At 34.8% G+C, this 21,758-nt stretch overlaps 5 protein-coding genes across 7 annotated transcripts; 4 read left to right on the top strand and 1 right to left on the bottom strand.

Annotated features, from left to right (window-relative positions):
* The first annotated feature begins 343 nt into the window (after nucleotides 1-343).
* LOC102620224 (uncharacterized) lies at nucleotides 344-1,931 on the top strand. Its single transcript, XM_006490362.4, has 2 exons — nucleotides 344-1,612; nucleotides 1,784-1,931. Exons 1-2 carry the CDS (start codon nucleotides 866-868, stop codon nucleotides 1,796-1,798), a joined length of 762 nt encoding a protein of 253 aa, XP_006490425.1. The 5' UTR covers nucleotides 344-865; the 3' UTR covers nucleotides 1,799-1,931.
* Nucleotides 1,932-2,014: 83 nt separating this feature from the next.
* Nucleotides 2,015-6,764, bottom strand: LOC102620512 (SKP1-like protein 21). Its single transcript, XM_006490363.4, has 10 exons — nucleotides 6,597-6,764; nucleotides 5,326-5,605; nucleotides 4,566-4,787; nucleotides 4,135-4,326; nucleotides 3,942-4,052; nucleotides 3,705-3,783; nucleotides 3,376-3,476; nucleotides 2,964-3,145; nucleotides 2,519-2,652; nucleotides 2,015-2,392 (listed from the first exon to the last, which is right to left on the bottom strand). The coding sequence occupies exons 2-10, from the start codon at nucleotides 5,359-5,361 to the stop codon at nucleotides 2,376-2,378; spliced, it is 1,074 nt and encodes a 357-aa protein (XP_006490426.1). The 5' UTR covers nucleotides 5,362-5,605; nucleotides 6,597-6,764; the 3' UTR covers nucleotides 2,015-2,375.
* Nucleotides 6,765-7,031: 267 nt separating this feature from the next.
* Nucleotides 7,032-11,854, top strand: LOC102620776 (short-chain dehydrogenase TIC 32, chloroplastic). Of its 3 annotated transcripts, none has more exons than XM_006490364.4 (8): nucleotides 7,032-7,471; nucleotides 8,428-8,659; nucleotides 8,887-8,966; nucleotides 9,385-9,538; nucleotides 10,235-10,313; nucleotides 10,649-10,733; nucleotides 11,104-11,150; nucleotides 11,475-11,854. In XM_006490364.4, exons 1-8 carry the CDS (start codon nucleotides 7,366-7,368, stop codon nucleotides 11,631-11,633), a joined length of 942 nt encoding a protein of 313 aa, XP_006490427.1. In that variant the 5' UTR covers nucleotides 7,032-7,365; the 3' UTR covers nucleotides 11,634-11,854. The 3 variants fall into 3 exon arrangements, with proteins under 3 accessions (XP_006490427.1, XP_052289228.1, XP_024958445.1); XM_052433268.1 differs by lacking the exon at nucleotides 7,032-7,471 and adding an exon at nucleotides 7,876-8,027; XM_025102677.2 differs by lacking the exon at nucleotides 7,032-7,471 and adding an exon at nucleotides 8,056-8,340.
* A 604-nt stretch (nucleotides 11,855-12,458) lies between these two features.
* Nucleotides 12,459-16,082, top strand: LOC102621527 (short-chain dehydrogenase TIC 32, chloroplastic-like). Its single transcript, XM_006490367.4, has 8 exons — nucleotides 12,459-13,100; nucleotides 13,324-13,555; nucleotides 13,669-13,748; nucleotides 14,024-14,177; nucleotides 14,715-14,793; nucleotides 15,071-15,155; nucleotides 15,320-15,366; nucleotides 15,639-16,082. Exons 1-8 carry the CDS (start codon nucleotides 12,995-12,997, stop codon nucleotides 15,813-15,815), a joined length of 960 nt encoding a protein of 319 aa, XP_006490430.1. The 5' UTR covers nucleotides 12,459-12,994; the 3' UTR covers nucleotides 15,816-16,082.
* A 286-nt stretch (nucleotides 16,083-16,368) lies between these two features.
* LOC102621246 (short-chain dehydrogenase TIC 32, chloroplastic-like) lies at nucleotides 16,369-20,077 on the top strand. Its single transcript, XM_006490366.4, has 8 exons — nucleotides 16,369-16,720; nucleotides 17,434-17,665; nucleotides 17,799-17,878; nucleotides 18,320-18,473; nucleotides 18,785-18,863; nucleotides 19,118-19,223; nucleotides 19,454-19,500; nucleotides 19,713-20,077. Exons 1-8 carry the CDS (start codon nucleotides 16,609-16,611, stop codon nucleotides 19,896-19,898), a joined length of 996 nt encoding a protein of 331 aa, XP_006490429.1. The 5' UTR covers nucleotides 16,369-16,608; the 3' UTR covers nucleotides 19,899-20,077.
* Nucleotides 20,078-21,758: the final 1,681 nt, after the last annotated feature.

Genomic DNA, 21,758 nt, shown 5'->3' with positions numbered 1-21,758 from the left:
TAATTTTAATAAAATTAATAAAGATGTGTAAATTAAATTAATTTAACTTTCAAGTTACAGCAACTAATGTTTATTAAATATTTTAATGTTATAATTTTTAAACTATAGTTCTTCAACTTGAATCTCAAAGAGGCTTTAATTCTTTTTTCGAGAGCAATTTTCTTTTTAATTTTTCAAAGCATTAGCATAGATCTCATCTTTGTTAGACCTCCCGTGTGTACAATTGTTATTATTGTTTTTAATCACAAATACAAAAAATAGTGTGATACAACAATTTGTTTGAAAAAAAAAAAAAAATTCATGACGGTCTCCGAACTTAATTCACGTGGGCACTCGAGCCACTAGATTTTAGCCCAGTGGCTAAAATGCATTCCTTACAATTATAAGGTCATAAATTCGAGCGCCCACAACGAATTATGTAGGTTTAATTGTTTTTTTAAATTTAAGCGAACACAATTTCTTTCTTTTTATCCATCATGAGTTCGAGTCCCTATGACCAAAACCCTTTTTAAGTTGCATTTCTATCCATCAGTTTTCAGTCACACAAAATGACAAAAACCGAATCCACTGGCTTGTAGTTAGCCCACACATTTTTGACTCCGTAATCAGCCACGTTTTCTCTCCTCCCATACCTTAAACTCTTCCACAGATGCCACGTGTCAACCTTCCGCACCTCAAGTGTTTCCCCTTCTCTCTGCCCAACTAATTCTCCCCAACGAGGCTCTCTATTATTGTGGCTCACATTTTTCTCACTAAGTGCGTGTCTTACAATTCATGAATCTTGATCTCCTTTCTCAGTAAAGAGAACCCTCATAACTCAGAAGCTCAAAAAGATTAAAAAAAAAAAAAAAATTAGAAACAAAAAATGTCAGGTGGGGTTGGAGCAACAAGCAAAGACATAAGCCTCCCAAAAGAACACGAAGTAGCATTCAAGCAGCAAGATGATCCGACATCATTTCAATCCACTAAAAGCACTGCAACTCCTAGTAAAGCATCATCAAATTTTCTAAGCTTTCGCCAACTCAATGCCCTCGCAGTCGTCACAGTTTTCGCAGCAAGTAGCATGATAAGTGCTGAAGATTTCGCTTTTGTGATCTTTTCACTCATCTACATGTTCTTTCTTTTCAAGATCGCCTTCCCGCCACCACCCCAATCTAAAGAATCCTCTGTTTTCGATCCCAATACCACCATTCTTCGCGTCTACGTATTGGTCGGTGCCATTATAGGGCTGCTTCTCCCAATAGCTTATATATTAGAAGGCATATTTGAGGGTGATAAAGAAGGGATCAAAGCAGCAGCACCCCATGTGTTTCTTCTGGCCAGTCAAGTTTTCATGGAAGGGGTGGCCTTCTCGGATAAGTTCTCGACGCCAATTCGCGTTTTCGTGCCCGTTTTTTACAATTCCAGGAGGATTTTCACTATTGTCGACTGGTTAAAGACAGAGTTCTCAAAGGCAGAAGGAGATAACAGTGCATCAGCGAGAAGGCTGTATCTTGGGAGAGCCCTTGCTTTGGCTAATATGGCCTTCTGGTGCTTCAATCTTTTTGGGTTCTTGCTGCCTGTTTATCTCCCCAAAGCTTTTAAGAAGTATTACTGTGCTAATGGGAATAAGGTGAAAAACTGATACATAGACATAATGCTTTTAAAGCTTTTTATTCTCCCAGCTCAAGAATTATAAAAGAAAATGTTTTATTCACTTTTTTTCAGTTTCTGTGGTGTGTGTGTGTGTGTGTTTGGTTTCATATTGGGTTTCTAACAGTAGTTTGTTTTTACTTTCCTTTAGGGCAAGGAAATGTAACATGCTTGGCTTCAAGGGGTTAATTCCCTCTTAGTCCATAGGGTTACATCAATTCCCAGTTAGTTTGTCCTGTACGAAAATGATTATGGCCAACCATAAGAAGTCTAGAAGATTGACCATTCGCTTTTTCTTTGCCCTCGGATTCTTGCTTTTTGTTATTAGAAATGTTTCTTACTTTCGGGTAGCCGGATTTTTAAAATTAGAATGGGCAATGCGTTGTAACAAGGTTCAGGCTCAGGCCTTTCACTCAAAATGTTCTAAATACAGAAGCTACAGCTAATGAATTACAATGGCTGAAAATCACAACCAACTTGCGGCAACATAAAATGAAGGCAAACAAACAGATTTTGCTCAATTCTCACTGTAAGAGTTCCTTTTTTTTTTTTTTTTTTTTTTGCCAACTATTTTTAGATGTACAAGATGCTCAAAACGAAAATTACATGTTGGAGGTGAAAAAACGAACAAATAACTCACATGTAACTAACATCTTTCAGCAGCAAAGTCAGTGCTGCCACGTGCTTGAAGCATTCAAAGTTGCCAACACTTCTGGCATATAAATTATTGATCTTGGATTGCGTTATCTACTGTCCAAACCTGTTTAAAACCCAGAAATTGTGTTTTGTATATTAGCTAACAACCATAACAACTTCCCTTCTCAATGCCCAAAGGCAGAGATTTTCATGAAGACCAACTCTGGAACAATGCCAGGAAACAACTTACTTGTACATCTACGACTGGAACAGTTGCCGTTCATTGATACTTGTACAAGTCTCCTATCTTGACCCAATGATAAAATCTCTTGCATCCTTTGAGGCCAATCTGAATTCAATCGCCTAGCAAAGTCCTCTACTTCCCTACAGTTGATCATAAGCATGATTGACCAACAATGCAGTTGGAGGATTTAACAAAGAGTGGCACATTGTTCTTGTTATTTTATATATCCAAGCACACTTAATTGGAAATAAACTTGTAAATAGACATACTTCAACCAAATCAAATAATAAGCAATCTTTCTAGATGACGGTTTGGCATGTAACTTAAGTCGATATCTATAATGGTCTTATATCAAGAGAGTATAGACTTCTATTTATAGAATTAAAATGCCTGTTCTCAGTTAAAAATTTGAATTCATCATCTCAATAGAAGCTCCACATGTCCGGCTAACCTGTCAAGCTCCTCCTTCATCGCAGGATCTAGATCATCATCAATTTCACCATCATCAAATTCCATCTTTGGTGAACAGGTAACAGCAGTAGAACATTGCAATTTTGAAGTCTTATGGGGAGTGGACACCGCAATATCATTAAGCCCGCCATTATGGAAAGCTGAATGGAGAGAGTTGAACTCCTAAAAGAGCAAAAAGAAAGACAGCATATCAACAAGAGGAATATAGCCGATCTGGCTTTTCTGTGTCAATATCAGCACAAAAATGGAGAAATAACAATAATTACAATAGCAGCATGATGATTATTGAACACAAACAGGTATGCATCATGAAACATGCGATGCAGCAGACATGGCACACAGACACAGGACAATATAGATAGGAAGAGAGAGAAAGAGAGAATATATCAGACCTTGTGGTTTCCATTTAAATTGTTTGTAGAAGAGTCCTTTAGTTGATCTTTTCTTCTTCGGTTTTTCTTTTTGTTCTTGTTTGTTTTAATCCCCTTTGAATCTGAGAGACAGAAAGCACTTAATAAGTTTAGAAAGGCTACAAGAAGTAAAGGATTAGACATTGGTAATAATAATGGTTTGTAGCCATGGTGTTGTACTGCAGCTATACTACTCGCACAGTTACTATGGTTAGACTATGTAAGGTCTACAAGTACTGAGTTAAACACCTGATGCATAGGGAATACTGTAAGTGATGCACTAAAAAATGAAGAATATTTCTCATATATACCTCCATTCCCCCCATTTATAAATGACAATAGATCATCAACTGAGCGCTCATCCACATGCTCCTCCTCGACCTCAACATTCTGACATATAAGGAGAATGAAATTGTTAGCACTGCAAAAATGTATTCCCCAATTTCAGTACTTCAACACCACATAATTATATGCAATTAATAAATAGATATGAACTTAGTCCAAAGAGAGAGTATGTAAGAAGTTTAGGATGCTACAACTTAAGCCACCTTAAGTTTCTCCCTCTCTTTTAACTCTTTCCTCTTCCTCGCATATAATCGATTCAAAAGCCGAATACGCGGATCATCAGTTACATTATTTAAGGGTTCCAACTTCTCTTCCTGAATCAGAACAATATCTCCATGAAAAACCCGAAAAAGAATTAAACATCAATACAATTGATTTCTTGGTAGCAGCACAGACCTCCGTGAGATCATCTGGTAAATGAAATGTCTCGCGTATTTCCTCAGGAGTTTTTCCTTCAATAATTCGAGCAAGCGCACGACTAGTGAGATCCACCAAAGGCTTTAATTGGAGGCTGTCAGCAGCAGAAGTAAGCTCACACAACTTTTTAGTATCCATACGGATAAACTTCTCATCAAACATTTTACGTTCCTAGACATTTAACAAGCAAACACAAAAATCAAAACCATGTGGATGGGTGCCATATTATCTTCCAACGATACTAAAAATTAAAAGGATAAATTAAAAACGAATATAACCACAGCTTTCCAGTGGGTCAGAAATTAGCACTTTTTATGTCTTTATATCCCTTTCACTAAAAAACAATTTAGAAGGAATATTATCTACCAGACACGAGAAATCTTGCAAGGAACAGAGAAAGCAGAACACACCTTATTTGAGCGGCCTGGTACTTGATGAAACCGGCAGTAATCAAGTACCAATCCAAAAATAGCAGGATTGACCCTTTGTGGAAGTGATATAGCATAGTTTTTGGAAGATCCCATTCCTGTTTGAATAATCTCTCGGCAAATCATGGGACAAAACATGGCAACCTCCTCTTCTACTTGCTGGATTGAACCATCAGTAGTTTGGACCCAGATATAAGACTTCATCTGGACTCATCAAACCAAAATCAACACCAAGTAAGAATCAAGACTGACAGGCCGCTAAAGGCAAAATAAATAAACAAATAAATAAGTAGATGATCATAGCTAGATCATTGTATTGCACATTCCAACTCTCAAACACTAGAAGTTCAGTTTCTAGGCTCTATCCAGTGATCAAAGCATTTAACATAGGACAAAACTATAATGAATCCGCAAAATTGGTTATTGAAGTAAAAACCTAGATTAACAACAAAATACCTAAACATATACTTACTACACCATAAAATTGGTTATTAAAGTAAAAACCTAGATTAACAACAAAATACCTAAACAACAAAATACACAGCAAAATTGGTTATTGAAGTAAAAACCTAGATTAACAACAAAATACCTAAACATATACTTACTACACCATAAAAAAGCCATTGCTCCTTGCTACATTTCCAAAGAATAATCTGGTATCCATTGTTTCTACTAACTAATTAAAAAGAACATAATCGAAGAAAGAGACCAAAGATATTCATGAAACAATTACACAACATACCTCAGGTTTGACTACTGCCATTGCACCTTCGGACATTTAAAGAGGACGCAGCAAAAAACTTTACGTAGCTCCTAGAGAGTGAAAAGAACTTGCACCTCTATTTCAATAGCAAAAAAGTAACAGAGGAAAAGAAGGCTTCTTGTTCTTCAGAAGATTATCTTCGTTACGAGGACAGAAACTCTTCATCAACACTTCCCAAACTGACTCAATGCTGGATTCCAATAACATGTGTAAGGGCATTCTTGTCAGGAAAACTTCCTCAGTCTTTTCAGTTGTCACTCTATAAACAGCACAACATGAAATGTTACAATTGAAATTACATTTCAAAAGAAAATGCTAGTGTTTTAACTAAAACCAAATTCTATTTAGACTAAAAATGAAAATTTGGTATTATAGCATGCAGGAGTTATTTGTACAAAGCCAAGACATCTACTCCACAGAAAGCATCTAGGAATGATCCGAGTTCTACCGATAATGAACATATATACACAAAAACTTAATAGAAGAATTAATGTTGCTTTTTAGGAGCTATATTTTTGTGGGCCCCTGTTTCATTAATATGTGAAATCCAAACCGTTTTCCCATTAAAGGTGCGACCAAACCTTCCGAAGAAACAAAGAGAAATTGGACAAGAGGAGGGGCTCTCGATGCTTGTCCTGTCAGAAAAACTTCCAAAGACTTATTTTGAGACTTCAATTTTTTTCAAATACCATTCAAAATAGTGCTTGTTGCTGCAGAGTTCAAATGAGACTATCATATGCCACTTCGTATGCAAAAAATTCTCCATGAATCATTCTCCGTAGCATAAATTCCACTCTTTTCCCAACCAAAAATTCCACTTTAGACATCGCTAGAATGAAACAATGACAGTCTACCATTTTCAAAACCCATAAAATGCAAGCCAAAATTCATTCAGCTATATCAAGAGAAATTTGTTTTCCAATTTGATAACATCATTAAGTTATTATAGATTATTCCGGTGCAGCAATAAGCTAATGCTATACTATAGTATCAAGTTCGTTAAAAAATAAAATTAAGCTGGGATGCAGATAAATTTTAAGAACAAGTAATCAAATAGATGCTAAAAAAATAAAAGAAGTTTACAATTTTGCAATTTCCTTTCCTATATAGTTGAACTAAGCTAACTAACAAGCAAAACATCATTTTGATAAAAAAATACATTTAACATTTTCATTAATTAAGTTCATAATCCATAATAAAAATAACATATTTTTGGTCATAAGAGAATTACAGAATTTTGATTAGCTTACCGCCGAAGCTTAAACGAAGACAATTTTTTTCCAGATAAAAGTGGAGTCTGCGAAAACGGGACGGGGAGCTGGCGCTAGGGTTTCTCTAATCGCTGTGACGCTGTGTTTTTTCCGCTACTGCGATTGATTGTGGTTTCTGCACGTGACGCTATCGATAGGACGATACCGTTTACACGTGCGGGTAGTTAGGGTCTATTATCGGGTTGTTGTTATCGGGAGCTGATCCGGCTTGGATTGGGCTTGGGTTTGTTTTAAAATTGGGCCATCGTGGCCCAACAAAACCGATAGGATCGGCCATGCAACCCGTGTTGATGTTGTACGTTTCCTGTCGTGTTGTATTAATTAAATACATTGCTAAGTATGATAAGACACGTGCTTAAAAAGGTTTGGATTATATATTATTTATTTATTATTTTTTTCTCAGAGCTTTGTCTTGTCGGGGCCAAATCGGTGTCACACCTACGTTATCAAAGATGGTGAATAATTTATGAACGATGATCAAATCAAATTGCGTGGCTTGTAAGTGACACCAACTTTCGAAGGCAACAACGCGATACGAATCTAGCAAGATTGCAGTCACACAACCTTCACCGGTCGGTGAATGACTACACGGCTTCCTAAACGGCTAATACGTATCAACTGTCGTTGCCCTTCATTCTTGATCGTAACTCATAAGAAGCCCGTAACGCTGTAACAACCGTAACTTTGTTTGTGCGAGCTAAAAAAAAAGAAAAAAAGAAAAAAAGAAAAAAAGAAAAAAAGAAAAAACATGTGGCTGTTTAGCAGAAAAGGGCCATCTGGGTTCTCGGCTTCCTCAACAGCTGAGGAAGTTACTCAAGGAATTGATGGCACTGGCCTCACAGCCATTGTCACAGGTTTTTTTTTTTTTTTGTCTTAATAATTGCGATAAAATGAAATTTGCATTGTTTTCATTTTATTGAATGCTTGGGATATTCGGTAGATCTGGGCTGGAAATTTCAAGTTCTGATAATATTGTTTTGGTTGTTATGGAAGTAAAGTTTCCTGTTTCCGTAGCAAATATGGGACCTTTGGTCTGTTTATCCCTTTAAATGTTTCTGATGATATACTGTTATGTGGCCCATGAAAATCAGAGATTTTTCAATGAAATGAATGCTTTTATTTATTTATTTATTTTTTAACTAAAACAGGAAATCTTTGTTTCCTTGGTTTTTACTTTACCGTCATCTTTTTTTTTTTTTTAACTAAAACAGGAAATCTTTTTTTTTTCTTTTTCTTTTTTTTTCACTTTACCGTCATCGTGTTGTGTTGTATTGTTGCCAACTTTGATTAACATATTTGGATCCATTGTTGGTTGGTGAAAATGATTATAAAATCTTGTTCAAATTGATAATTCTGCACAGACAACCAATTTTCATGAAAATTTAGAGTTAAAATCAGATGGATTTGGCGGTGAGATGATATGTTAATTACTCCATATACTCTAATGCCCTATTTTTGTGTGGTCGACAAGATGAACATGGTGCTGTCCTGAAAGAACATTAATATTTGAGGGATTTTCCGAAAGAAGTTTCGAATTCCCCCCCCCCCCCCCCCCCCCGGTGGGCCCCCTCTTTCAGCTTCAAAGAGGAACCGAACTCGCTTACGTGGAAATTTTTAATTTTTCTCTGATATTGATGCTTTGGACATTTCCTTGATTTTTGCTTTTGAATTGGGCAAGGACGGCACAATTGCAGAAAATATGTTGATGTTTTAAACATGAGGGGTAGTTGATTTACATAAGTATGTGCTTTATATATTAACAGTTTTTGTTATTCATTTTTTATTTGCTGCTTGGACATTGTGATCATAGGAGCATCAAGTGGTATTGGCACTGAAACTGCACGTGTCCTTGCCTTGCGTGGTGTCCATGTGATTATGGCGGTCAGGAATATGGCTGCTGGTAAAGATGTTAGAGAGGCAATAGTCAAGGAAATCCCCTCTGCTAAAGTTGATGCCATGGAGTTGGATGTCAGTTCCTTGGCATCTGTGAGAAAATTTGCTTCAGAATATAATAGCCAGGGTCGTCCACTGAATATCCTAATGTAAGAATAGAAATAAGAGCTGCTATGGTAGATTTTATTTCACTGCTTCATTTATTCTTGTACTAATTCACACGTGCAACTTATCTGCAAACTCTCTCTGCATGAATGTCCTATGTTGTTTCGTCTTATTTCTTCATTTTAGACTCAAATGTGCAAAATTTTTCTGTTGGGTATCACTGAGCTCGATGATTTGTTCTACAGGAACTAATTTTCTTTTCTATTATAAGAAACAATGCAGGAATAATGGCAAGCCCATTCATGCTATCGAAAGACAACATAGAACTACAGTTTGCAACAAATCACTTGGGTGCGTACATATATTTCAAGTATATATTATTAAATTGATGCTCTTAAACAGGACTGGTAATGGCAACAACAAGCATAGGTTTTCAGTTTATATTATTGCCAAAATTGTTTTCAAATCTTTTAAGACAGAACAGTATTATTCGATGGAAGTTACAACTTACAATGGTTTGGCTGTGTTTGGGTCTCCTCAGGTTTAGGAGGACACTTGTTTCATCTTGATGTAGACAAATTAAATATCAATTCCCTGTATACTTCTTCAAATAAAATTATAGAATTTATTACTTGCCTCTGCCTATTTGTTCTGGCACAGTGAATTGCTACAATTTCAGCAGTTTTGAATGATTAAAGTTGTTCTTTTCTGTTTGCTTCTGATGCATTGGTGATTGACCGAAAAGTGGGGTGACCTTGTTTTTCTCCAGGTCATTTTCTGCTGACTCATCTTTTATTGGACACCATGAAGAAGACAGCGCAAAAGAGTAGCAGGGAAGGAAGAATTGTGAATGTCTCCTCAGAGGCTCATCGTTTTGCTTATAGTGAAGGAATTCGTTTTGACAAAATCAATGATGAGTCAGCGTAAGACTATCCAGCCACAAACTCAATTTATTTTTTATTATAATTTTCAGATGATATCCTTGACAATCATTTATTAATCACTTGTGTACTGAAGAGATGTTTCTTTGGGAAATTAATATTAATTAAGCCACTTGGGTGTTTATAAGACTTTAAACTAGTATTTTTTAGAGGATTACTGTTCAGTATACATCTTCACAAATCTTTTTGAGGGTTTCTTGGCTATTGAAATGTTACACATCTGCCTGTTCATTTTCATTGGCTATTTACATGACATAAACCTGGTGTTGTCAACTCAATTCTGGAACTTCCCAAAAAGTTGACAAGGTTGAAAGTACTAGCCCTTTCAGCGAAATATTGAAAATAGTACTTGAATGTGAAGCTTTGATGATATTAATGAACTCCAAAATGTTACAGTGTCTTCTATTTATCTGGAAATTCCTCTTTTGATGATCATTAGTAAAACTAATTGATAAGCAATTCAACAATAAAGTGTTAAGCATCTTCATATGTTTCAAAAATTGATCCCTAATTCACTCTAGACTATTTTCATGCTTTATGCAGAGGTATTCTTTACATATCCTAGGGTGTCATATTGAGTTTTGAAAATCTGAGGCCCTATGTAGACCTGTTGAATCTTGATGCACATGCTGAAGTTATGCACAATTAGTTTGACTGTATGGACTTGCTTATGTGCAGGTACAACAGTTTTGGTGCGTATGGCCAATCGAAGCTTGCCAACATTTTGCATGCTAAAGAGCTTGCAAAACATTTGAAGGTAGATTTTTTCTCAAGTACGATTGAATTTGCTGTCTGTTTCCTGCTTTGCTGAATTACAAATTCTTTTGAGAAAACTGTACTCTCTCAGCCAGCATTTCTTTTAATTGTTTGATTTGTTATTCTCTTCTATCTCTGCCATTTTAGAAGTGATCCAGTTATTTTCTTTAATGCATGAGGAAAATGCAAAACTTTCCCATACTCTTTTCTTCTATCCTCAATTATGTCTCCACTTATTTGTCAATACAGGCACATGCTTGTACTACACTTTTGGGTCATTTGCTTGCTACATGCGTAATGGTCTCGATCCTAATGGTGCTTTTTTTTTTTTAACAGGAAGATGGAGTGAACATAACTGCGAATTCACTTCATCCAGGATCAATTGTCACCAATCTTTTCCGTTATAATGGAATCTTAAGAGGTGATTTTTTTAGCATTTCATGTTGTGACTAGTAGTTTATGACTGGACTGCAATTAACTCGGTCTTCTAGTTGTATAACATTAGAGAAGGCAAACAGGTGTGTTGTTAATGTCGTAAAATTGTTTTGTTGGTATTAGAGCCAATTAGCAGGAATTGGTAATATTATTCCCTGAACTCCTTTTAACTTATTTTCGTCCATGTACTAATGCTTGGGAATATTTTGATGTATTAATTACATTTGTTATGAGGACTTTCTCATCATTTAACATTTCTAATATGTTGCCTTATTTGCCATGTATTTCACTGTCACGAGCCTGATGCAAATGCCTCTAATGGTCTCATTTTTTACTTTTTCCTTGGTTTGATGCAGGCTTTTGTAATACTGTCGGTAAACTCGTGCTAAAAAATATTCCACAGGTAAGTTTTTATATCATGTTGAATACATATATAGAAATGATTTTGTGATGTGCTTACATACCCTCTAAAATTTTAATCATCTTTTCTGTCTAGATGTAATTCCATATTTTTCATTTAAGCTTGTCAAGAAGTCATAGAATGAGGAGTAGCTGCGGACCATATGCTTACTGCCTTACCGACATATGATAGCCAAACTAGTGAAAGTTTTACATCTTTTTATACAATAATTATTTGCTTGCATGAGAGTTTTGTGAAATTGAAGTTCCATTATACACTTTCAGTTCATTAATTCTGCTTTGTACAAATTCCTGAATCTGATTACAGGGGGCTGCTACAACATGCTACGTGGCATTGCATCCCCAAGTCCAGGGTGTAAGCGGCGAGTACTTCTCTGACAGTAACATCTACAAGCCAAATTCGCAAGGCCAGAACATGGAGTTGGCAAAGAAGCTCTGGGATTTCAGCATGAATTTGGTTAAATGATACAGCCAGATATGTCACCGGTTGCCGTTCTTGATTCAAAATGAATATCTCAAGTGAAAACAAATAAAATAAGGCGAAAATACTCCATGTTTCTATTATATTTGTAAATGTTTGCTCTTAAATTCCCTAAAAAAGTGATTGTGGTATTTCATATATTAAGTTAAGATGGAACTGTACTTTTGTGCTAATTTTTATTTAAAATTGGAGGACGGTTGTGTCAATTTACAAGTTATTTTCCTTAAAAACGTAGACATAAAATCTGAATCATTTTCGTTTTTAAAAAATATTCCTTCACATCCAAAGGATTCAAACACTGTTAGTCAGTCAAGTAAATTAAATGAGAAACTACTTGGCCAATTTATAAAAAATTAATTTGAACTCTTCGAAGGAAGCACGTGGTTATGTGGAGGATAATATAGAATTTTCAATAGTCTAACAAGGATAGAATTGTAAAGTCATGCAGATTTTTTTTCTTTTGAATATAGCTGAGATTATTTGAACCCACTAATTTCCTCTCAATACTTTCTTTTAATTTAGGATTTTATTATCTAAATAATTTTTAAGCAAATTATTTAATTAACAATTTCTTCTCCTTCTTTCTTAATTCACAAATTCTCATTAATTTATTTAGATATATTTTTTTATCTGTAAATAATTTGAGTCACTAAATAAGAAGAATAAAAACCAACCTTAAAATGAACATCAATAAAATTTTTATCAGCTATGAAAGTTAATGAATATCAAGAAATTAATTTTTACTAAATACATAATTTAATGAATATGAAGAAAAAAATTTATTTATTGAAAGTATGAAATATAAGTTATGATATGCTAAGAAACAAATAAACTTAACAAGAGTGAAATTGTGTTTTTAGGTTGTAGAACGTGGGAGTAGAAAGAAAATATAAAATTATAAAATAGAGGGAGAAAGTGGTCAGTGATGGCCTGCTGGATAATTTTGAGATTTTTAAATTTTAATATTTCTTTTAAAATGCCCAGAGAATTTTGGTGGGGCTATTTGAATAAATACTAAAATGAAAAGAATTTTGCAAAACTATACTAAAATTTGTGAAGGTTAAAACAACAATCCAAGTAAACGGATTCCCGCCAGTTTAAACAAACTAAACGAACCGTGAAGATATAAAATTGAAGCCACAGGATAGGACTGTCGAGGGTGCTCTGTTTTTGTCTGAAATTGTTTAGGCATTTTAGTCTTTTTCACCTGAATATTCGTATTATCATTCTAAATTTGGACAAAATTTGTATGATTTTCACAAATTATCGGTTAAAATAGTGGTCAATAACCTATCTGCTCTGCAAACTCTTAGTTTGAAGCTCAGATTGAGGGAGAAAGAGAAAGAATGTGGAGGCTTAGCAGTAAAGGTGCTTCTGGGTTTTCATCTTCTTCAACAGCTGAAGAAGTTACTCAAGGGATTGATGGCTCTGGTCTCACTGCCATTGTTACAGGTAACATTATCTTTTTTTTTTTTCAACTTTTGTTAAACTTATAATTATATTTTAATTTCTTATAGACATTCAAAAAATGTAACTCAAAAACTTGAGAAATTTTGACAGTTAACTAGGAAATTGTAACAAAATACTTGGTGATTGTGACTATGTATATGATTTATTATTCTAGCTTTAGCCCATTCTCTGTGCTTGATAATTGGAGTGGTTTCTGTTTGTGTAGGAGCTTCAAGTGGTATTGGAACAGAAACTGCTAGGGTTCTTGCATTGCGTGGTGTTCATGTAGTTATGGCAGTGAGGAACATGGCTGCTTGTAGAGAGGTCAAAAAAGCAATTGTTAAGGAAATCCCTAATGCCAAGGTACAGGCCATGGAGTTGGATTTAAGTTCATTGGCATCGGTGAGGAAATTTGCATCAGAATTCAAGTCTTCAGGTCTTCCACTGAACATTCTCATGTAAGATTAACGGTACTTTCTTAGTTTTTAGAAGCTTAATTCGGAGTCTTTGGTTTAGAGTGTATTGTTTGTAACATGGAACCTTGCACTGAGAGGAATTATGCATTTCTAAGTAACAATGCAGGAATCATGGCAACACCATTCATGCTTTCCAAGGACAATATAGAGCTGCAATTTGCTACGAACCACATTGGTGAGACATGTTACATTGTGTAATCTATATAATGGAATAAAAACATCAGTGGGAACTGATAACTTTTGTTTTTTTTTTCCCAAACACTAGTTAATTGAATCGTGGAATTTATACTTCTGGCCTTAATGTAGAAATACTAGAGGTTTGTATAATGATGCCCCAAGATGATTTAGAGGGAAAGAGGAAATCCTATTCAACAAAGATGTTTAAGCTAATTGAGTTGTAATTCTATTGACTTATTGGAGATGAGTGATTTGGACTCTATCTTCTTGCAGGTCATTTTCTTTTGACAAATTTGTTGTTGGAAACAATGGGAAAAACATCACGTGAAAGTAGCAAAGAAGGAAGGATTGTAAATGTGTCATCACGTCGTCACCAGTTCTCATATCCAGAAGGCATACGATTCGATAGAATCAATGATCAGTCAGGGTAATATCCTACTATAATCCCAATTTTCTCCTCTTGATGATTAAAGTACTTCAGTTTATAATATGTTACACAATCAATATTGCTTAATGTAAGTTGAGTACTCAAGTTTTCCATTGTGGTCAAGTAGCAAATCCAAATTATATGAGAAGTTGCTTTTTATTAGATTTATTACTACTAGATTCAAATCTTTGATCTAGGAAAGGCAAGAAGGGAATGATGTCAAAGTACAAGGGCTTCACTCTGCTTGTGACTAATGAATAATATAAAGTTGGAAATGATTGATTACATGATATTTAAGATTTCATACAATTATGGCGAGTAAACTTTATAGATGTTGGCTTTTGAATTATAGTTATTAAAAAATATCATGCATGTCGCTTTTGGACTGCTAAGGCTTGTTTGAATTAAGACAGTTTACAACAGTTGGGACTTAAGGATAGCTTGTAAGTTGTTTATATGGTGATTTGTATTCAAAAGTGTTAATCAAACATGATGTAAATCTTCCCTGTCTTAACATATGGCGTTAATAACGTGCAGGTACAACCGTTTTTCAGCATATGGCCAATCAAAGCTTGCTAATGTTCTGCACACTAGTGAACTTGCTAGGCGTTTAAAGGTGCATGACTTGCTCGAGGCTGTATATTACAAACCAATCTATCATTTCTTTTAGGAATAATGTTAATTAATCTTCTTTATGCACTCCTTTTTTATGCTAAGAATGGCATCTGTTCTTGTTTTAAGCTTACTGAAGTGTTTTCTCTCATATCTGCCAGTAGTACTCATTAGTCATGATCTTTACTTGTAAAACATAATGGTGGTATGCTGCAAAGCCCATTATGAGTCATCTGAACCAAAATTTCATTTAATATATTGATGTGATCCTATCTAAACAGGAAGATGGGGTGGACATAACAGCAAATTCAGTTCACCCAGGGGCAATTACCACCAATCTTTTCCGCAATATCAGCTTTTTCAGTGGTATCAACTCAATACCTCATTTTGTTAGCCTGGGAAAATTCGACTGGATTCCTTTTGGCCTTTGTGTTCTTGTTCGAGTCTTTCCCTTTCACTATTTGCCTTCATGCATTTGATGGAAGTGGCAGGCTTATGTCAACTATATGGTCCTTTTCGGTTTGATGCAGGTCTTGTAGGCCTTCTTGGTAAATATGTGATAAAAAATGTTGAGCAGGTAATTCCACTCTTTACAGAAACAAATGAACAAAATTTGAATTTTTTTCTTAAGAAGCATCATTCTCAGCTACAGTCTCATAGATTTTCAGGAAAAATGCTGACAGAAACTATATTGTCAATTTTCAAATATGAGTTTATAAATATCCTTCTTCCAGAAGGCAATGCAGAAAAGTTTTAGATCTTTAGTTGTAATAAATAGAAGTTTTGTATTTTAGCATAGGCTCTTAATTTTCCGTATTTTCTTGTTTGATTACTTTTATCTGAATGTAGGGGGCAGCAACAACATGTTATGTCGCATTGCATCCACATGTGAAAGGGTTGACTGGCAGCTATTTCGCAGACAGTAACGTAGCTCAGGCAAGCTCACAAGCTGTTAACACTGAGTTGGCACAGAAACTGTGGGATTTCAGCTCGGATCTGATCTATAGATGTTCTCAAAATTCATAGAGAGTAAAAAAGTTACTGCTGCCTCTTCCAGAGAAACAAGACACAAGACATTAAATAGATTTTCTGTAACTGATAGGAACCCATCATCCTTTTCTTCTTCTTCTTTTTTTTTTTTTTTCCTTGAGCTTTCTGTTATATTTTGTTGATGATGATGAAAGCTTTGATATTAACTTGTTAAGGCGGTTCAATAGTTGCAAGATCCAATCTATGATTACATTGGATTGAATTTTTTTTAAAAGATATTATTAATTAAACACACTGCAAACACTACATGAGACTCAAGCCCATGATGTAAATTTTGATAAGACTGCCAATGAACCGGTTGAAATAGGTATTGGCCTGACATTGGATTGAATTTGAATTAATGAACAGCCCTAGTTCAGTTCTTCATCAATGGTATTTTAGTCTAAAGATAATTCGCATTAGATAAATGTACTCACACATAGATTACGCGTTCCACTGAATTTTGGTCCTGTTAAAAGATGTCTGCATAAAGACAAACAAATTACAAAAGATATATTATATCTTATAGTTGGCCTTTTGCTAATCAGATAAATTATTTTGAGTGGCAATAATTGACGCCAATCGCCAGCTTGGAGCCTTGGACATTAGCTAGTCAAAAATGTCCAGCACTAGCATCAATCGAATGAACCACCAATGTCTCCACTTTCAAGAACAATTTTCAAATTAATTGTCAGTCTTTATAAACTGCCACCCTTTGTAGAGAGATTCAGAAGCCTGTGCCTGTAAAATTGTACGAGTCTTCACATACTGTTGGAGAAAGAGAAGGACAATGAAGCTGTGGTTGTTTAACAGGAAGGGGCCATCTGGCTTCTCAGCCTCTTCAACTGCTGAGGAAGTTACTGACGGGATTGATGGCTCTGGCCTCACTGCCATTGTTACAGGTTTCTTTTTTTGACACCTAAAATGTTAACGTGGTTCTTTTATTCTTCTTGAGTACTTGAGTGAACTGATCTTTTTACATTTTTCAGAAATCTGGGTTTCAGTTTTATGATTTTGTCTACGTGGTTATGGAAACTGAAGCTCCTTCTTTTATTGACAAAGTGAAAATTCTTTACTTATTTGGTGTATTTAGCTTTGGATGATTTTGGTTACACATTATGGGGCCTCTGTTCGATCTTATATGGTCCAGGAAAGTCAGACATGCTTCAGTACTTAACTGTTATCACATGTTAAATGACAGCGTTTTGCCTTGAACTTAATATGTTCCGAAGCGTTATATTATTTTATGTGAGTGTCTGAATGCTGACTCCGATTAACTTTTCTGGAGTGGTTGCCGATTGAGAAGAAATTGTATCAAAATTACGATCAAATTGTCAATTGTGAGAGGACAAGTCAACCTTCTTGAAATTTATTTAGAATTCATCATACCTATGATGTCAACTCAGAAGTAAAGTTGAATTATTTAAATTGGTCTCCATGCGCCTTGTTTAATTTGACATTTCCCTAGATTTTTCCTTAGTTAAGAGTTGTAAAATTGTACATATTAGCATGAGGGTAATTGTATTGACACAAGAATCTGCTGTGTGTACTAACAAGGTTTTTTTTTTTTTTTTTTTTTTTAACTCTATCCCCCTCATGGACATTGTGATTACAGGAGCAACTAGTGGCATTGGCACTGAAACTGCACGTGTGCTTGCCTTGCGTGGTGTCCATGTAGTTATGGGGGTCAGGGATATTGCTGCTGGTAAAGATGTTAAAGAGACAATAGTCAAGGAAATCCCTTCTGCCAAAGTGGATGCCATGGAGTTGGATCTCAGTTCCTTAGAATCCGTTAGAAATTTTGCATCGGAATATAACATCCAGCATCATCAATTGAATATCTTAATGTAAATGCCGTTCTACTGCCTCACATTTTCTTGTGCTAACTCATTTTCTTATGTTTTGATCTGATTTCTTCAATTTACACATACTTATATTTAATGAAATTTTACAGTGACTGATTGCTTTTCCAATTATAAGCAACAATGCAGGAATCATGGGAACCCCATTCATGCTTTCCAAAGACAACATTGAACTGCAGTTTGCAACAAATCACTTGGGTGCGTTACATAGCACAATACTATTATCTGATGCTCTTGAAGAGTTTTAGCAATGGGAAAAAAGGGGAAAAAAAGGAACGAAGTTTTCCATTTTATTAATTATGAACCAATGTTGTTTCCAAATTTCTTAAGCACGAGAAGTACTGATCAGTGGAGGCTGTAATAGCTAGGAGTTTTTGCAGTCCCATGGCTTCAAAGGGTGATTTATTTGTCTTGATGTGGAAGAATTATCTATCTTACACAGAGATGATATTTACTGTCATTTTACACTGCTTTAAGCTAAATGATAGCATTTTTATAGGAGAAGATTCAAACTAATTGTTCTTCACAAAGAATTGAAACTTCTCGGTGCTTATGAAAATTTTTTTCCTATCTTTCTTCTGAAGCATATGATGATTGATGGGAGAATGCAGTAACCTTAATTTCAAATACTTTCTCCAGGTCATTTTCTTTTGACGAATCTTTTATTGGACACAATGAAGAAGACAGCGCGAAAGAGTGGCAGGGAAGGAAGAATTATTAATGTCTCCTCAGAGGGTCACCGGCTGGCATATCATGAAGGAATTCGTTTTGATAAGATCAATGATCCGTCAGGGTAAAACCATCAATCCGAATAATACTTAATTTTTCTACTTTTAGATGGTCCCCTTGGCAATCATTTAAAATCACTCAAGTGTAGTCAATATGAGACATATACAAATCAACCACTTGGTTGTTTTGAAGACCTTAAGCTAACATTCATAGTGGATTCTTGCTCGGTACAGGTCCTTCCAATCATCTGCTCTGCTTCTTCTTCTTCTTCTTCATCTTCTGTTTTTTCTTCAATGTGATTCCTGAGATGTAATGCTATTCACTCTTGAATATGCTATATAAGTAATCGGATTTCCGGGACTTGTTTATGTACAGTTACAATGGTTTTCGTGCATACAGTCAATCAAAGCTTGCCAACATTCTACATGCCAATGAGCTTGCGAGACACTTAAAGGTAAGACTTCTCCTAAAACCAATTTTCTGATTGAAAGGTTAGACATTTAAAGAATTGGCTACCACTCCGGCTTTGATGAATTATAAGTTACTGCAAGTAGAAAACTGTATTTTCTGCAACTGTTTCTTTGATTTCTTTGGTACGATTTTCTCATTCATTTTTCTGATTTAGAATTCAACCTTTGTTTTTCCTCAATGAGAATAATTGATGTGTTGTCCATGCTGCAATATACTAATGGGATGTTCTCTAAACAGGAAGATGGGGTGGACATAACTGCAAATTCAGTTCACCCAGGAGCAATTGCCACCAACATTATCCGTCATAACAGCCTTTTCCGTAGCATGAGCACTATACTGCATGGTGAGTCTCTCTCTCTTCTCCCCCCCCCCCCCCCCCCCCCCTCCTTCTAGGTCTTGCATGTATGTACAATTTTGATTGCTTCGGCGTGTATGAAGAAGCACAATTAGTGAACTTATTGCATAGGATTTAAAGGGTGAACCAATACAGATAATTGAGACAACACAACTTCACCAAAAAAAAAAAAATCTGATTATTTTTGTTAACTTCCGATTTCTTTTGGTTGGATGCAGCTCTTCCTGGCATTGCTGGTAAATGGTTGCTGAAAAATGTTCAGCAGGTAATCCTAAATTTTCAGAAACAAAGAAATAAGATATGAGATTACTTCTTCGGATTCATTAATTGTTAATTCTTCGTAACAGAAACCGTAGATTCAAATGAAATATACAAGACTGAAAATAAACTGCCCACCACTTTCAAGTATTTTTGAACAGGCTCTTTAATTATTCCTATCTTTTTTATATGTTTGTTTATTTTGTTCTGGATACTTAGGGGGCAGCTACTACATGTTATGTGGCATTGCATCCACAAGTTAAAGGGAAGAGTGGCTTCTATTTCTCGGACAGTAAAGTCGCTCAACCAAGTTCACAAGCACTTAACGTTGAGGTAGCGCGGAAATTATGGGATTTCAGCATGAATTTGATTAACAAATGTTCTGAAAACAAAAGCATGCATTAGCTTGAGCTTGAATCTAAGACATTTCAGCTGGTGCTTGAGCTTTCTGTTATACATTTTTTTGCTCTTGTATAACTGCAAAATGCAAACCATGTTGTTGATAAAACTGGACTTGGCATAATGGCATGGTCAAACTCATTGCAAATAATACATGATGTTACTATGATGGTATTGTAATTGTACATTCGTAATTTCCTATCTGAAATGAGAAAGGACACATGGACTCCATTGATTGCTCCATCCTATTCCTATAACTACACCCCATTCAACCGGGCCCCCCTTTGTTTTTTAATTTCAATACGTTTTTTTCACAGCATGGAGTAAAGATTGACCATAAAATGAAATGAAAGTATTACAAATTAAAGATTAAAAAATATTTCTTAAAAGAGTATATCCTCTTTGTAATCTAATTTTTTAAAAATTTCACTATATGTAATAATTTTATGATGAATGGTCAAGATTTATTTACTTTTATCTTAACATATTTTGTCTTCCCTAATTTTAAAAGAAGAAGATGAAAATTAAACAACATCAATTATTATTCTAATGATTTTATAATATCACTTACTATATCCTTTTTGGATCTTCTAATCGAATTAACATAGTATAACAGGAAGAAATAGCCTAATATATGTATTAGAAATGAAAAAAAAAATTAAAAGAAAAAAACGGCAATATTTCACAATCAATAAACAATTGAACGATTTCCAAGGTGATTAGTTGGGAGACATAATACATATTTGATCAAGGATAAGCAGCAATTGAGTTTATAGTTGGTGGGAGATTTACACACAATAAACTATTTTTATACGACATTTTTTTCATATTTGTTTATTTATTTTTTGGATTAATATCAAGTTCCCGATAAAAAAAATTCTGTTTGATGGATTTTCTCTTAGTTTGGAGAAAAAAGCTTGTGAAAAAAGAATTTAAAAAGAAGAAGAAGAACAAAAAGATAATAGATATTAGGAGAATAAATAATAATTTATGAAAAAAATATAAACAAATCTTGACCATTGAATACAAAATTGACATGTTATAAAATCTTTAAAATATTCAAAAAAAGATTATAAAAGAATCTAAATCCGTTCTTCTAATATATGAAGGATATGTGTAAAACAAATAGCAAAATATCTTTTCTTATTTATAGCTGGTACTCAATATAGAATTAGGAAACTTATTGTTGCTCTAATGAAACTCTCATTACTTAATTAGGAAACCTAAAATCAATGGGAAATTGAAAATTGAAATGTGTACGTATGTTAATTTTCCTAATTCACTTCTGATAACCTCATATCAGTTCTCTCTATTTATGTATACTTTAAGTGCCTCTCTTTTACATTCCATAAACCCACACAAAAATTTCATACAACATTTTCTCTTCTTTAATTTTTGCACGTAAAAACCCTAGGCCTCAACAACCCTCAAGAATCAAAACCCTAGCCAATTTGATATTCATCAAGAATATAATGGGGATGCCGCAAAACCCGCTTGGTGCCATTTCTTCGTCAGGAAAGAAAGACCCCATAGAGAATCAAGGGACTAATAATGGGTCTAATCCCTCTTCGTCATCAATAGTTGATGATAGCTTCTCCTCCGGTTCAAGAATGGCGATGAGTAGAACTAGCAGTCAAGAGCCAATATCCTGTTGCTCCAAATTCAATAAGAAACGGAAGCATGTGCAACAAGTTCATCAAGAAAGCAGTAAGAAAAGAACAAGAAAGCGAGATCACAACATTATTATTATTAATAATGATAACAGAAAGGAGATTTCAACAAAACTGAGTTTGCGTGATGACACTTGGCCTACCAAAGAAGACACCACTCAAGTTTACATTCCTGCAGAGGACATGATGAGAAATC

Source organism: Citrus sinensis, chromosome 9 (genome assembly GCF_022201045.2).
Source record: "Citrus sinensis cultivar Valencia sweet orange chromosome 9, DVS_A1.0, whole genome shotgun sequence".
In the NCBI taxonomy this organism is placed as follows: Eukaryota; Viridiplantae; Streptophyta; class Magnoliopsida; order Sapindales; family Rutaceae; genus Citrus; species Citrus sinensis.
Note: the sequence above shows the minus strand (reverse complement) of the source record. Positions and strands in the feature narration are given on the sequence as shown.